General features: G+C 42.8%; 1 protein-coding gene across 2 annotated transcripts in view; it reads left to right on the top strand.

The window, feature by feature from the left end:
* nkain4 (sodium/potassium transporting ATPase interacting 4) overlaps positions 1 to 16,710 on the top strand; it is a 49,453-nt gene that overhangs the window by 26,596 nt on the left and 6,147 nt on the right. For both annotated transcript variants that reach the window (XM_046055459.1, XM_046055458.1), the window contains exons 4-5: positions 1,094 to 1,294; positions 12,244 to 12,304. In XM_046055459.1, the coding sequence (XP_045911415.1) occupies positions 1,094 to 1,294; positions 12,244 to 12,304 (262 nt within the window). The remainder of the gene's footprint in view (positions 1 to 1,093; positions 1,295 to 12,243; positions 12,305 to 16,710) is intronic.

The raw sequence follows: 16,710 nt of genomic DNA, 5'->3' as shown, positions 1-16,710 counted from the left end.
TCTTCAGATAAAAATATTATCGGGTCATCTAAATTATGAAAAGGAAAATGATATTGTATTCTCACATACCTCTAGTGGTATGTAGCCATGCAGATATTTTTTGAAATTTGAGTCATCTGTCTCTAGAGAGTTATGCCTCCACCCCAATACAGTGGAGGTGAATGGAGTTTTATTTGCAGTGCTCAAATGTCTTTCCTGAAACAATGGCCCTGTTACTCTGGATCAACTACAAAACACACAGTCAGCTGTTTTCAAAGGGATTATTTATTTACCAGAAAGCAATTCCAAGGAAAACTGTTGACTGTTAGGTCTGTGGATTATCTTGAGAAACAGACGCATTGTTTCTGAAAAGACACATTGTTGCTTTGAATTAAATGTACTTTTTCAACACTTTAAGGACCAAAAACTGAATTCTATGTACCCCAATTTTATAGGGGCGACAGCAGAAATCTTAAAATGGGCACATAACTAACCAATCATATACATGGCTAGATGGAGCTTGTGGTGAGTAAGAAAGTGTGTTTTTTAGCTGTGCTAGCAGCAGGTCTTTAGCCAGATGAATAAGTTTTCATATAGCGCCGCTATCAGGTCAAAATTTGTCAACAACACTTTGGTTTATGACCAAAAACCAGACAGAAAGTGTCACTAGTTTTCCCCTAGTGACACTTTGTGTTTGGTGCTACTTAGTATAATGTTAGCATGCTAAGATGCTAAAGTAAGGTGGTGAACATGGTAAACATTATACCTTCTTAGCATCAGAGGTTAGCATTGTCATTTTGAGAATATTAGCATGCTGATGTTAGCATGTAGCTCAAAGCACAGCCCTGACTAAGTACAGCCTTGCAGAGGAGCTGGCATCGCTGCACAGTCTTTGTCTTCTTTGTAATTGGATGAACCAGCCCTTTGAGCAAAAGAGAACAGCCTTGAAAAACATCCAACATCTGTAGCAGGCGTCTAGAGATAAGCTCCCTGCCTCTTGTACAACATCACCTGTGATCCAGCTTTGGTTTTCTCATAAAGAATAAATGAATGTACATCATAAGTAATGCAAGGAGTCCAAGCAAAAAATTTACTGTTTTTTTTCTCTTTTCAGGACAGTGACCTGCTAACATTTAACATCTCAGCCCATCACTCTTGGTGGAGTGAACACGGGCCGGGCTGCGTGAGGAGAGAGATGCCGCAGGCTGCAGGGGTCCGCACCACAGAGAGCCACTCCTACATCACTGTCATGGGCTGCCTCATGGACTACCAGTACATCGAGGTTGTGCATAGCGGCACACAGATTCTTGCTGCTGTGAGTACAAGTTGGCAATGTACATGTGACTCTAGCACTGACATATTCACATGCTACAGGAACTCCTCATATTACATACTTAACACCCGCAGGAACCTCACTCACCGTGGGATTGATACATGTAAAAGGTGCACGAGATAGAAAAAAAAAGTGGTGTTTTTGTTTCCCTTTGAGCACTTTTCTCAATATAATTCCACAGCGGTCTGTTATTTTGTCTGTCGCAGCCACCCTTCCTCTGCCCCGGTCGCTGAATGAAAAATTGATCTGTTGTTTTGTCTGGCTGCGACTCAGACCTGCCAGCTGCTAACAGGTTACTCAAACATTGGAAGGACTGTTATTGTCCTCTTTATACGGCTCTGTATGACAACACTAGAAACTCACATCCTGCCAGCGTGCACATTTGCACACACTTGTGTATGACTGACTAACCTCATATTGGATGGGGGCCAGGACTCTCAGTTGCCAGCACAGCTCGCACTTAGGTTCAGACATGCATATTACACACATTTACTCACAGCAGCATTCACTTACACACATTTTGCCTCCACTGCAATGTACATAAACATTCCCTGTTTTTCACACTTGTCACTTTAATACATGTGGAGTGGATTTAATTAATGTTGGCAGTATGTGACCGAGAGAAAGTGAGCCAATACACAGCAACTTCATCAGCCTTCAGTGAGTTTCAGAGTCCTGATGGCTTCCATTCTCTCCATCTAATCTTGAAATAATTTACACCTGGGAGAGCACAGTGAATGCAGTTAACTAGTTTAGGAAAAGCAGAGGTACCCTGTGTTGAGAAGCACTAGATTGTACAATTCATCCCCATGGAGTGACAGTGATAAAATGACTGACCTCACTTTATAGCCTCAACTCTCTCACCGTCTCTCATTAGCCCTTGCACTACAGCAGGTGAATTGGTTTATTTCTTGCCTTACATGGCAACACTTTTTTTGCATGCATTTTTAGATGGTATTGTCCAACCAAGCATTCAACGGCATCTTACGGCATCGACTCTCGAGAGGAGCAGGGAAATTGGTACTGAAATCCCAGTGTCACAAATGGCATCATTTTTCCTGTATCCTAATTTCCTCTCAGGCTAAAAGCAGGGCACTGCTTAGGAAAATGGGGTCCTTTGAGATGTCCACTCTTGTTTTGGCGTGTCCTTCTCCCTCTCTGGTGGAAGAGAGGGCCAGACAGAAAGAGCGAGTGGAAGGGATGAATGCAAAAAAATAGCAAGAAAGTGGGTGCCCCTTTGTCTTTGTTAGAGGAACTTCAAGGTCGCCGTTTGAGAGGCCATTAAATATTTAGTTTGGGCTCCAAGGAGCATGTTTCATTAAGATGAAAAATGTGGCTCCATTGGCCAGTAATGGAGGCATCACTGTCATCTATCTCCGATTCATCATGAGCTAGAAGGCAGCCATTCAGAAGCAAAGCTTTGGATTTGGTAAAGTCAGCTCTGTGTTGTTGCTTATTGCCGCTAAAGGCTACATTCAGCCTAAAAGTAACTTGAAGGTTTAAAGGATGAGCTGGAAGTGGAGGCAACCTTTTCAAACTGGGATAATGTATTATTCATTGGTTCATCACTGAGGGGAATATTTTTCTCCATCTCTGCCCTTATCCTGTTCTTTGTTGCCTTCACTGTAATCCACCTCACCCATCCATCCTACAGTACATGCTGCTATAGAATGGCTTTTCTACTACTGTCATAATAATGATGATTTCCCTGTCAATGTAGTCAGCAGAAAATCCACACACTCACTTTTTTCCTCCCAACATTGTGTCTTCTTTTGCTCCCGTGCATCGCCTTCACTGTTAAATAAAACAGTCAAGTCTGAGGAAACATCTCCAGTGAGATGGAGGGTAGTCGGGAAGGAAAATATGAAAGAGAAGAAGTAGTGTGCAATATGTGATATTTAGTTTACATCTGAAGACGTAACTCTTACACACTAAAAGGAGCAGTGAGAAATGTCAAGGGGCTGCCAGAGCTGCAGTGCTTCTCATAAAACAGCCAAAGAAAGCTTGCACGCGCACGCACGCACACACACACAGATATCATATAATTTAGCGTAGGTTATTGCTGCCACAGGCAAAGCTTTCTTCTGTTCCCTCTCTATTCCCTGTGAACCTGCATTGGGAGGATTGTGTGGAAGCTGATAGTGGGAGGAAAGGCAGGCTGCATCATTCCGTCATTCCATTGCTCATTTGCTGTTTTCTTTCCATCTCTTTTTCTCACAATCTTTCTCCACTCTTGTCTGTCTTCCTGTCTGCCTTTCCTGCCCAGGTCTCACATGGTTTAACCTTCACGTCGATCAACCAACTTAAATGACAAAAAATGACAAAGCACTTCTCTCTCTCCCCTGCATTTCTGTCTCACTGTCACTCTTGCTCCTTCCCTCGACAGATGGCTCTGTCGTGTCGGTCTGCTGTCTGTGTTAAAGTGCGGCTTGTTTAGCGCCAGGGCCCAGGGTAGTGTGGAAAACGAATAACTGCCCCTAGTTGATTAGAGGAGTTCCCTCAGCAGGCTCTGGCGTGGGCAGACCCCTGTGATTACTGCCCTGGGCTGTGCTTGCCTATGGGGTCAGGTGTGTGCTTTGTGGTTGTTCAGGTTCACTCAGTTCAGCGGCATGAAAACAGCATGGCCACCCCACCCACCTCCCCACTCATTCCAAAGGTCAGGGTGCTCGCTTTGATAAGTCCATTAGTCCATGTTTTGTTTTCAAACTCTCATGCTGAACCACTGTGGTGAATATGTCTGTATTTATTTGTGTGTATGCTGCATGGTTTGCCAACTGGAGGCATCTTTTGATGTGCTCATATTTGAAGTACAGTAATTTGTCCCGAATCATAAATGATCATGCATTGTCTAGTATAATAATAGCATTAAGCGCATCTGCAATATGCCAGCACTGACACTGCATTGTAACTGCACTGTAAGTTTTACAGCATCTGCTTCAAAGGATTATAAAGATCCTAGGCTTAAAAGACTTGTGAGGCAGTAGTGAGAACTTATTAGGTCTGCTGACTACTGCCAAAAACAGGGAGGAGAAGAGAATGACCTCAAGACCAGAAGAGGGAGAATTAGTCTCCAGCAGGCCACTGAATATTGTGTCAGGCTACTCGGAGTACATCATAAAAACATGACTGCCCGCCATTATACTTCAAAGGCTGTCTCTGCCAAGAGCTTTAATTGTTAATCTGTTTTTCAGGGAAATGGATTTTCCTCAGATTAATTTTACTCTAATATTTGGTCTTTTTAAACTTCTGAAAGTACGCAAAGAAGAAGAGGGAAAGAAGAGGAGAACTTGGAAGTGGAAAAACAAGCAACATTAAAGGAATAAACTCTCCCTAGCGGCATGCTTGCTTTTCTTTCTGCTTGTTGAGTGACTGTGTTTAATATGCTTGTTTTGCCTTCTGTCCATTCATGTCTTGGTCCAGAGAGACCCATTTTTCCCCCCTTCACTAAGTCAGACCTCATCTACGCTCTCCTGTATGGGGCATGTAAGGAACAAGCAGCGTATTCTTTCTTCGTACACCCTTTATTTATGCACGAGTGGCCGCATGTGTCTGTGTGTCCTGCTTGTGGACATCAGCGCGCTGTTATTTGCAGTTATTTATGTGGAAGATGCAAATCAGCACCACAGACGCTTGACAACCCTCTGTGGCCCTATGTATAGTTCCGTGTGTGTGTGTGTGTTCACATTTGGAGAGGGGGCTGGTAGAAGAGAACAGGTGGATGTGGTCTCGGCAGTCCCTATCTCATCATGTTTTGTCATTAAACATGCAGCTGCCCACACACAAACACACGCCTTATTTTCTGCAGAGAAGCCTGAGCCTTATTGTCAGGCAGAAAGTCCTGTGTAATTAACCTACAAGACATCTGCACCACCCCCTCTCTTTCACTGCTCTTCCTCTCTCCCATGTGATATATTTTACCTACAAATACCTTTCATTATAGTACACTTTCTCCCGACACTGAGCCACAATCAATACTGTGTTAATTAGCTTGTAGATCGACTCAGATATCCATCACTGCACACACACACATACACAGGCCAATCGTTGTGGACGGGAGGCATCTGTAAAATTATATCGTACAGAATGCCAAAAACAGAGACAGCTATAGGCTGTCAAGGCTATTGAAAAAAGGCTTATGTGGCATCTTCCAATTGCTTGTGTTTGTCCGACCAGCTAGCCAAAACCAGAAGAGATTCAGTTTAGTACGATATAAAACGGAGAAAGGAAATTTAACAAGTGCCATTTTTGACTTTTTGATCTCCGGACTTTCCTCCAGTGCCACCACCAGATCAAATTTAACAATTTCTCAATCTACTGGCACAATTGATTGGCTCAACATTTATAATGAAGTCATACTTCGCAGACGGTTTATCCCAGTGACTTTGGTGATAATCTGACTTTTCCTCTAGCGCTACCATGAGGTTTATATTTGTGGTTTTAAGTGAATGGTTTCAATTATTGGACAAATTGCCATGACATTTGCTTCAAACATACACGTTCCCCTCAGGATGAATTGTGAATCACTTTGGCAATGTCCTAACTTGTCCAGAGCAATCATCGGGTCAAAATTTCAATTTTTCCAACAAGCTAAACTAAGATGTTGAACATGGTAAACATTTTACCTGCTCAGCATATTAGCATTGTCATTGGGAGCATGTACGCATTCACATGTTAGCATCTAGCTCAAAGCACCGCTGTGCCCAAGTACAATTTCACAGAGCTGCTAGCATGGCGATAGACTCCTAGGCCCCATCCACTCTACTGTGTTTTCATTTTAAAGAGGAGACCTTTTGCTACGTTTGCATCTCTTGCAACGAAAACAAAGACCTAAAACAGAAAGGTTTGAAAACGCTGCTGACCCTGTTTTTCATTTTGAAACTTCAGAGAGCATTTTACTGAAGACGGGCAAAAACGGAGGACTTTAGAAACTCTGATTGGGTCTCATAAGTCATGCAAAGTAGAAAAACAATGCTACTGACAGAGTTTTTGACTCGGTATTTTTATTAAAATATTTTGTACCGTGCAAATAACACTTGTCTGCCTACACTTCAGTCCGGTGCATGTCACCCTATTTACTTTGCAACGACTTCCAGACTGTTTTCCACAGCTGCTTTTAACTCCTGTGTTACATTCAGTAACAGTTCCAGCTTGTTATTGGTCCATGCAAAATATAATCTGGTGTGGTTCTTCATCTATAGTACTTTATTCTTTCGCCAAATCTTCTGTGACTATGGAATAGACCATCTGCTTCATGTTTACACCGGCACGCGCATGCCCAGTGTACATGAACTGTTTTCAGTCGTTTTAGTATAGACGGAGATCAACTCTGATACGCAGCTACAACGCTGGTGTAGACAGAGTTCAAATTCATTTTAATTCTCTGTTTTTAAACTAAAATGTAGTAGTGTAGATGGGGTCTTAGTCTTGTTGCTTGATAAATGACTTAGACGTTAAATCCATCAAACTGGTTGATGATAACTGACTAATGAATTAATCAACTGATCGTTCAGGACTGCACATATAGAATATTAAATGAGAGACTGGGTAGGATGTAGTTTGTAACTTTTTTGTTGTAGAAATGACTTGACAGACTTAGACCACATAATTGACTGTAAACCTGATTTCGTAGTTGTAACTGAGAAGTGTAAGCTTCTAATCATGAAATAGCTTCATGTCTGGTGGACTGATGTTAATGAGTGAGTGTGCATTGTCAAAGGTGGTTATGTGTTACTGGACCGGCGCATTCATTTTCAACTTCACCTTCATTAGCCTATGCAAATACAACTAACCTTCTTTTCTATCTCAGCAGCTGGCCTTCTTCTCACCCATAAATACACATGAAAGCCCAAGCCTTGAACTTTTTTTTGCCCTAATTATCTGAGGGAAGAAACACAGATAATGCTGAACTATCACAAATATATCACTTTAGTTCCCTCTACAACATAGTAAATAGTAAATGAAGGCCCATTGGAGGACAGCTTTGCTTTTGATGTTTTCCCACATCGAGCACTGAAGTTATTGTGCCCAATTTTCTTCCTTCTTGCTTCCTTCTGTCAGTCATCCTGATCACTGTTCACCGCTCAACAACCTGCAGAGGAGAAGAGAGAACAGAGAGGAGGACATCGCTTCCTGTTAGAGCAACAATAAAGCAACGACACATAGAGAGGTGGTGAGGAAGGATGACAGAGAAGCTTTGCAGATCGTGGAGTGACAGTGATGTGGAGACCTGTGTTTGTGAAAGTGACTAAGAAAAAAGTTCAGAGGCAAAAGGAAAAAAAATTAATGAGTGACAGCTAAATGAGTTGGCTTCAATATGGCACGTCCTCAGACAGACTGAGATCAAGCCTCAGAGGACATGCGGGGGCTTTATGAGATTAATTAATTTGACATTAGTATCTAAAATGATCCCTGAACTCCCAAAGTGACAGGGGGAAGTCAGAGATGAAAGCTGGACTGTGTGTGTGTGTCTGCGTGGGAGAGGGTTTATGAGCGTTATTACACATTACATACCCATTTAATATGCAAGGATATATAAGTGGAATTGTCACTTTTTATTGAGGACACTGACCCATATTGGCTAAGGACAGCAATGCCTCCAGCAAAAAAACACCAAGTGTTCACTTCTCTGATCTTATTAGAGCCCTGTGCATCGCACTAAATGTGCCGAAGCCATATAAAAGAAAACTAGAAGACAAAGTTGTTTAAGATCAAAATGAAAAGCAGACACGAGTGGCTATATTAGAGTCCATGCCCACGCAGCGTCCAGGCTTTCTTGCTGTCAGCAGTTATCAGTCGAGGAGCGAGAAATTATAGTGATTTGTCATTACTGAGCATGGACAGGCGCTAAAGGTATTCAATGAAATTAATTTTCTGCTTTGTTGGATATCTCTGTTCACAACCTTATATTTAAGAGTGAGGCCAAAAGTAGCTACTGTATGCAAGTCATATTGTGTTTATTTTATCCTCAGGGAGATATCTTTAGATTTAAAACTGACTTTATATTGTTTCTCTCATCCTTTCCACAGCATCTTTGTGGTTTCCCTGACTACATCTCTTTGATAACAACATCCGTAGGAATGACATGGGTGCTTCACTCTTTCCTGCCAACCGTTCTTTCTTTCTCACAAACGCATTCATAGATACGAATAATTAATGGAAAACTCCCAGTAAATTAAACAGTAAGGCCTACATGGCTACACAGGGCACGGAGGGTCACTGAATGGTTTGATGAGTAGGAAGTTGCTGTAAATCGGAAGCTATGCTATCTTCTGGAAACCCATTGGAGATTTTGGACTAGTGTGTGTTACTAGGTGTTCAGAGTAGAAGCTGCATCAACACAAAGGGCTGTGTCAATGTGGGCGTGAGGTTTCAGGTACTGGTGAGACTGTCCCGGATCCCTTTGCATTTGCATTTTCTGCCGCGTCTACTCACTGGTCTCATTGAAATGAATGAGGGGGCTGTGTTTCCCATATAGTGTTTTCTTTTGAAGGAATGGTGTTCGTCCTTCCTGTACAGTTCCAGAGACTTAGAAACTCTAGGACGATGCACATTGAAGTTGTTCTGGCATAAATCTCTTTCACTCATTTTGGCATTTACACAAATCTGGCATTGTGTGAACAGTCCAGGTCACATGGAATCTGATCTTTTACAGATTTGACCTCAGTCTGGACTCTCAGATCGGAATTGATGTGACTCTGATGAACATTTTACACTTCAGTCTGACATGGGCCATGGGCCACCAAAATCGGATCTGGGAAAAAAAATCGGAATTGAGCATTAAGGCCTGTAGTGTGAACGCAGCCACTTTAAGGTACAATGTGGAGGAAATGACACTACTCTGAGAAGCCGCCTAGGCCAAAATTGAATACTTCGCTTGCACATCCATACATACTATCATGCACATACATACTGTACATATTTTCATTAGTAAGTATGTATGTATCTGCAAGGTGAGTGTTCATGTATGCGCAAGGTTAGTTTGTATATATGCGCAAGGTAAAGTATGTATATACTGCGCCCCTGTTAGCTGACTGAGTCTAGACTGGGCACCAGAACTGGAGCTGAACGAGCAGGTGAAACCGGGCTCAGCAGCCTCCCAGTTATAACGGCCCGACGGGGACCGAACAGTTTGATGGCAGGAAATACAGTACAGATGTGATTTACGGCAGCTCTGACATATACTGTCAGACTATCACCTCTTGAGGTACAAGGTGGTATTACAACATCGGACGGCCCTGGGCTAGCTTGTTTGCACGCTAACTTCAGTAGATATGTCTGCAGCACAACATACAGACGCCTTTGACATGATGTCAGAACAGTTACTTCTTCACAATTTATTAATAATGTTCGTTTTTTATGTTTTAAACAAAAATTCTCCATATCTTACATACTTGTATCTTTTAATGTTTTAATCTTTGGGTTTTCCTTTTAATTTGTCAGCCATCTGTATGCTACACAAACTGCACTTTTCAGTCTCAACCCTCCTCTGCTGTGACATGTTAGCTGTATTGAGCCCTTTATGAAAATTAAACAAAAGTGCACTCATACATAGATATGAACTCACGCGAGGACACACTTGGTTCACCCTTTTCCTGGAAAAAACACACATGGACACGCACACACAGACACAATGCAGTCGAAAACAGGGTGTGCCCCCTGTTGTTAACACCATCTTCTGTTTGACACCGGCTTTATACATATGCTAATTCACCTCCATTTCAGCGCCACCGTAATGGATGGGGTGAGACCAGCAATTAGATACTAGAGAGAAAAAACCAAGTGAGAGAGAAGCCGAGAGAAGAGTTATGTATCTTATCTAGCCCACACAGAGACAGACCCATTCTTTTTTTTTTTGTACTCGACAACACACCTGAATTTCATTCATAAATAAAACATTTAATCTACATCTGGATGAACTTAAATCCAAATGTATTGTTTGCAGGAAAATTGGAATAAAACCCAAACGATAGAGAAAGACCTACAACCCGTGCGTCATCTTTGTTCCTCTTACAATTACGTTGGCCGAGTGACGTTATAGGTTGAATGAATGTTATATAAATAGCCACCATCACATATAGTCAATCCCCCCTTGGGTTTTGTGTTTGTGTACCCAGTGTGCGAGGAGGGCAGCGTGCCCGACGCTGTTTTAATTGGCATGGCAGAGTGCCAAATGATGGATGGATGGCTGGGTGGAGAAAGACTGTCTCTCACTGTGTCTGTTTCTGAGTCGATGACAGCCATCTGCCATTTCCACAGGCGACTCTCAGCACTGTGTGTTGGTGTACAGTCACTTGTCTGCTCGCTCTGTTGATTTCTGATGTGCTTGTGCATATGAGCATACTACTGTATGTACACTCTAGAAGCCCTGTCAACTCCAAAATGCTTTGCCAACACAGATATTACAGTAAAGCACAGTAGAGCTGTGAATACAACACTGACACCTTTTAAGTCGATATAGCTGTGTATTCACACATTCAGAGGCCTTGTTTCTGGACACCTGGTTTATGCAAGTCTCTAATTCACTCTCCCTGTGGCTCTGATTTTGGCCTCTGCCAACTCCTGAGTGTAATATGTGGCTCTCTAGCGGTTAAATATTCCACTATGTTCATCAGCTAATCGTTGAATCTTTGTGTCTGACGTTTGGTAGAAGTCGGTGCACAGTGGGTGTTTAGAGTTTTTGTTGCTCAAAACAGCTGCCTGCCGTGGCCCGAAAATGATAAAAGTGGTGAGAATGAACCAAAACAGTAAAGTTGCAGTGAGCTGAAAGATGCTACATAGAGTTAAGGGGAACTGCAGAGTCGGGTGATAATTCTCCGTGAGTAACCCATTTCACATTACACATAGTTATTTAATCCATTGTTATTAAAAAATATATTGATTACAACTGCTTTAAAGGTCCAGTGTGTCTTATTGAGGAGGATCTATTGACATAAATGCAATGTAATATACATAACTATGTTTTCAGTGGTGTATAAAGACCTTACATAATGAACCGTTTTTATTACCTTAGAATGAGCCATTTCTTTCCACATACACTTTGGGTCCCCTTACAAGGACATTGCCATGTTGTGCTGCCGTGAGGGGTGAGCGGTGAGTGAGCAGTTGGTTGCAATTCGCAACCCTCACCACTAGATGCCACTAAAACTTACACACTGAACCTTTAAAGCAAGGATTATACTTTCCGTGTCCATGAGTACGCGAGGGTCCGCTAGTGCTACAGGCACATTTGTGGTAACCTTCTTTGACTTTTGTGCATGTGCAGATAGGGATCCGGCAGACAGTACCAATTGGGTACCTACATACGCTTACCAGGGCACCAACCAATCTACTGCGCATGTGCGGAATGAGTTCGCCAAGCTGGCTCCAGAAAGTAGTATAAATAGAAGTAGTCCACGTCTGTGGGGTCCGCAGCTGTCCGTGTGTGCGTCCGCTCCAGAGTATGTTCGAGGCTTAAGGCTGCAATTAAGAATGATTTTTATTTTCAATATTTTTCATTTCATCTTTTGATTATTTTGTGGTGACTGATTCTTTGTTTAGTCACTTACATGTCTGAAAGGAAATGTCCATGAAAGGTAACACCTCCATGTTGCTTGTTTTGCTTGACAGTTATCCTTGAGTTTCGCTTGTTAAATTGCTGAAATGATTACTTGATTGTTATAATTGTTTGCAGTTAATTTTCTATCAGATAATCAGTCGCCTCAGCTACTTAAGTGCAGCACGTGTTTAGTCTTTGCACAGTGTTGCATCATCTGCCCACTGGATCCCTGACACACAGCCACCATCTCTCCAATCGAGGCTGCATCCCCACTACGCTTGCTCTTTTCCAGATGTGCTGTATGATCTGTTTTTGTCCATCAAAGCAAACACGCAGCTGTTTATCAACGGCTAGCTCTGTTGAGTCTTACCTCTCCTGTTTGCTTGTGTGTTCACAGCTCCTGGGCTTCGTGTACGCCTGTTATGTTGTCAGTGCCATCACTGAGGAGGAGGACAGCTGTGAGTCGTTTAACCACACACACACACACACACACACACACGCGCACGCACACACACACACACAAACCCATTATTGAAACAGAGCATGCAACAATTAATGAATTACACTCAGACCCAGTCACACAGATGACACGGAAAACACCCGAGTTGAGGAGAACAGGGCTACATCTTTCTTCATCTCCCTCTCTTCCTATCCCACCCAACACTATCACCGCTCCAGCTCTCCCTTGTCTCTCCTCCTCCACACCAGCTGGGCCCTCTCTCTCTCCCCCTCCAGAACCAAAGGAGCCATGTGTTCCCTCTCCACACCTCCTTCAGCCCATTCTTTCCTTTCTCTTTCACGTGTTCGCCCCATCTCTCCTCCTTGCCGGTCTGTGTGGTCCTCGCTGTTGTTGTAAACCTGTTATTCGCCTCCTTTTAATGTACTCCGGCTTTTCACTTTTCCCACTTTCCCCTCTCTGTGTGCCCCTGGCTGTCGCTCCAGATGTCTGTTGCCTGGCTAGGGTAGCTGTTTTTTATGCTGCAGGATTGCACCTCCCCTGCTCTTGTGTTCACAAACACACACACACACACACACACACACACACACACACACACACACACCTTCCCTCCTCATTCCTGTCTCTCTTGCATCTAGTCAAACATGAACATCCTTCCTCTGAAGTGAATCCTCCGTATGTTATCTACATACTCTAGCTCCTGTCTGTGTATGTTGGTCTGTGTTAAACCTTTAACATGAAGTCAGATGAGGACGAGAGTTATTCTCTCACTGTTTTCACTGTCATGCATAAAGCAGGCAGAGAGTGAAGAAAAGGGTGTGTGGGGAAAGACGACGGGGGATCATGAAATGAGTCATAAGAGAAACCAGAGACAGACAGTTGTGATAAATGACCCAGCTGCTGTGACCTCATAGGCAGCAGGTCAGAGGTCCTGCTGGAGGTTAGCCAATCAAAGGACAGGAAACATTTGATCTAAGGGTGAGTGGGAGTCATAAATATCTGATTAGCTCTGCAGTAACTCTCAGGGACACATAGTGATGTCCACGTACATGAGAGCCTGCCTTTACATATGTTGGCCTTTTTTTAGCTAGTGCTTTGAAACCAAGAGGCTGAATGGACAAGCTCTCTCTGTGAGGATTAACTAAGATTAAAAGGAGTTTTGTGAGAATGCTAATTATGCAGTATCAGAGTGGAGCCTGGCTGTAATCACGTTAAACACGATTAAAGTCTTGTAATTTGGGGGAATTGTGGTGTGGTTTCCATGTGTGTTCCTGTAGATTAGTGGTATAGAAGTCCAAGCAGCTCTTTGGTGGCCACATACCAGAGATTCACTGTCTGTGAGTGGTTAGCATCACTACCCTACCGATCTCCTCTGCCCCCAGCTCTGGGCAGTACCACTTAATCACCAGTCACCCCTAAGTAATCCCTTGAGGGAAATGTCATTTCAGCAGGAGTCAACTAAAAAAAACAAAACTTTCCAACCTCAACGACTTTTCCTTTTGTTTTTGTGACATTTGAGCTTCGTTCACTCCCTGTGTGGACTGTTGGCACAGATTCTGTTTGTTTGAACTCATAGCGGACAGTCACCCTCACTCGAGAAAAACAGAGATAAAAATAACGAGAGAGGTTGGTGTAAAAAAGCTTGATGTAAAAACTGAACATGCTTTGAACTGGTTGAAATTATCTGGTAGACCCTCTCTGATTCAGGCCGTGCTGTAGTAAAACGCTGCTACGTCGCTTCCAAATGCTAGCTCTTTGTTATTGTAATTAGCCCTTTGCCTGCACACACACACACACACACACACACACACACACACACACACACACACACATACACATACAAACGTATTTGTTAATGCAGACACAGGTGCACAGACACACGCGCACACTCGTAGCAACAGAAAAACCAGCTATGGCACTTTGCCGTCCTCATTTTCCCCCTCTCATTTGATGTGTAGATTAAAGCAAGTTTCTGCATTGAGCTCCCTGGCTGCCTCAGCATCTCTCCTCCTACTCAGAACTTTTCCTTCTCTTTACTTCTCCCTCGTATGCTTTATTTCTGTTCCCGGTTTCTTCAGAGGTAGACGGAATAATCATGTATCAGAATCTAATTTTCGTGTGTTTAAGAATTCTCTTGCTGGCTCTTCTTCCATCTCTAGCTTTCGAGCTTTAATGAGGTGTGCTTGTAGAAAGTTAGAGGTCTCTGGTCACTCGTTGTATCAGCCCCATTAAGCACCTTGCTGGTCAATAACTTTCACCGTTGATTGCGCCTCACCAGGAGAAGAAAGGTAGGGAGGACCCTCAGGAGAGACAGAAAGCGAGGGAAAGACGGGAAGAGCAGTGTGTAAGGGGAGCAGGGGGAGGTGTTTGTCAGGAGCAAGCCAAGGAGGCAAAAAGGGGATGGCGTAATAAGCGGGAACAAATAACATGAGACAAGATGAGCTTTTCGCGAATAAGGAGAGAAGACAGCAATTCCTCTCACGACAAGCACTCTCTCACTCTCAAGGGAGGCGAGTGAGTTAGGCTTGTGTAAAAAAATAGCGGAATGAAACACATACGTGTGCACGCGCACACACACATTCACCCACACTCGCGAGAAGCCAAGAAGACACAATGGGCAGAATAACAAGCATCATATACCATCAGCTCAGTGTTTGACATGGCTTTCAGGCTTTGTGTGTGTGTGTGTGTGTGTGTGTGTGTGTGTGTGTGTGATCTCCCTTTCAATGTGATTTGCTCTCTTCCTCTTGTCACATTATAAGTGCATGTGTGTGCGTGCATGTAAGCTCACACGTACCTACTGTCTAAAACGCGTGCATTTTTGTGTGTGTGTTTAGCTGACTAACCGTTCGCATATAGATGTTTGTGTGTATTTTTGTGTGTGAATTTCTTCTACTGAGTTATCGGTGGTGAGCAGACGCACCGACAGAGTGAGTGGTGGGGAAAATCCTCTTTGTAAAGTAGGTCATGGAGTTAGAAGCCTAGTGCTGGGATAAGCTCGCTTTAGCATGTCTGCTAATTATGCTGCCGCCCTCTGTGCTGAGTCACATCCCCAGAAAATCCTCCCCAGCAGACAAAGAGACTTGGAGGGATGGATGGGTGAGTAGGTGGGAGTGTATCCTAAGGTTGTAAGAAGAGTGAAAAGGTCAAAACATCAAAGGGGGGGGGGGGGGGGGGGGGTATTCTCACCTTGTTTTTAATGTTATAGCCTCAAAATGATATTTAAAATGAAGTCAAACAAGTTGAACATTCAAAGAGCGTGATTTCACGGGACACATTTTGACATGCCACAGTAGGACAAGCACAGGTGTAAATAATAGAATGAATGCTGGCTGCATACTATTTAGCTGCTTCAATTTCTGGGTGCTGTTATTGTGCGTTGTTGGCTTGCTGTCACACTGTCCTGGTTCACTGAATGAAACTGTGACAATTCAAAATGTCTGCTGTGAAATTCAAATAAATAATACAGCAAAAAAACATTTTTGATTTGTTTCTAATGCATGCTTCTAATGTAATCAGCATTCTTCTAAAGTATGGCAGATTGCACTAGAATCTAGAAAAAGATTCCCAGCTTGCAAAATATTGAATTGTCTTAAAACAATTAATTGACTTTTACACCACATTCTTTGTTTATATTTGTTTAGTGAAACACCAGTAGTCCATCCACACAGATGTTTTCATGTGGTTGATTGACAGATCGCTCACCCTCTTATTTGTGTTGCACCTGTTGGGGCGGAACAACTTCCACTTTTATCATTCTTACTGGTGCATAGAGTTTAGTGCAATTCTGAGTATAGCTCCACCCAACATGACTACAGGTCTAATCAGGCAGAGTTATTGAAAACACCTTGGTGGGTGCGCCGAGCCTTTAAGCTGCATTTTTAGGCAAATATGCATCTGTGGGTAGAATTGAAGATATAATCAACACAAGGTGTGTGTGTTTTCCCCAAATCACATAATCAGTAGTATTTACGTATTATTTACAATTGCTTATTACTTGTTACTGTACATTTGACCTACAGTATATTCACTGTCATGTTTTTGCCATCATGTCCAACTACTTTCTTCCCTTTTGTTGCCCATTTGTAGTTGCTGGAGCCGTGTCAGTTATAAACAGACAGACAGAAACACATTTCAAGCAGTTTCTTTATTATATAAATGAAGTTGTATGGATTATGGATGTGATTGAGTCCATGAATGCATGAATATATGACTGAGGATATAATAAATGTGTCAATGTGGACATTGTATGACAAACAGGAAATTGGCAGTTGCAGTGACTAAGACATAAATAATGAGCATTTTACACCAATACCCATTCACTGAGAAATAAACACAGTGGCAGTATTTTCTGTGTTTGTCACATCGAAGTTCTCACCTGTTCATTTTCATTTAGACATAATCCGG

The sequence above is a fragment of the Micropterus dolomieu genome, linkage group LG08 (assembly GCF_021292245.1).
Source record: "Micropterus dolomieu isolate WLL.071019.BEF.003 ecotype Adirondacks linkage group LG08, ASM2129224v1, whole genome shotgun sequence".
NCBI classification, from domain to species: Eukaryota; Metazoa; Chordata; class Actinopteri; order Centrarchiformes; family Centrarchidae; genus Micropterus; species Micropterus dolomieu.
The sequence above is the reverse complement of the archived record's forward strand: the minus strand, read 5'-3'. Positions and strand labels throughout refer to the sequence as shown.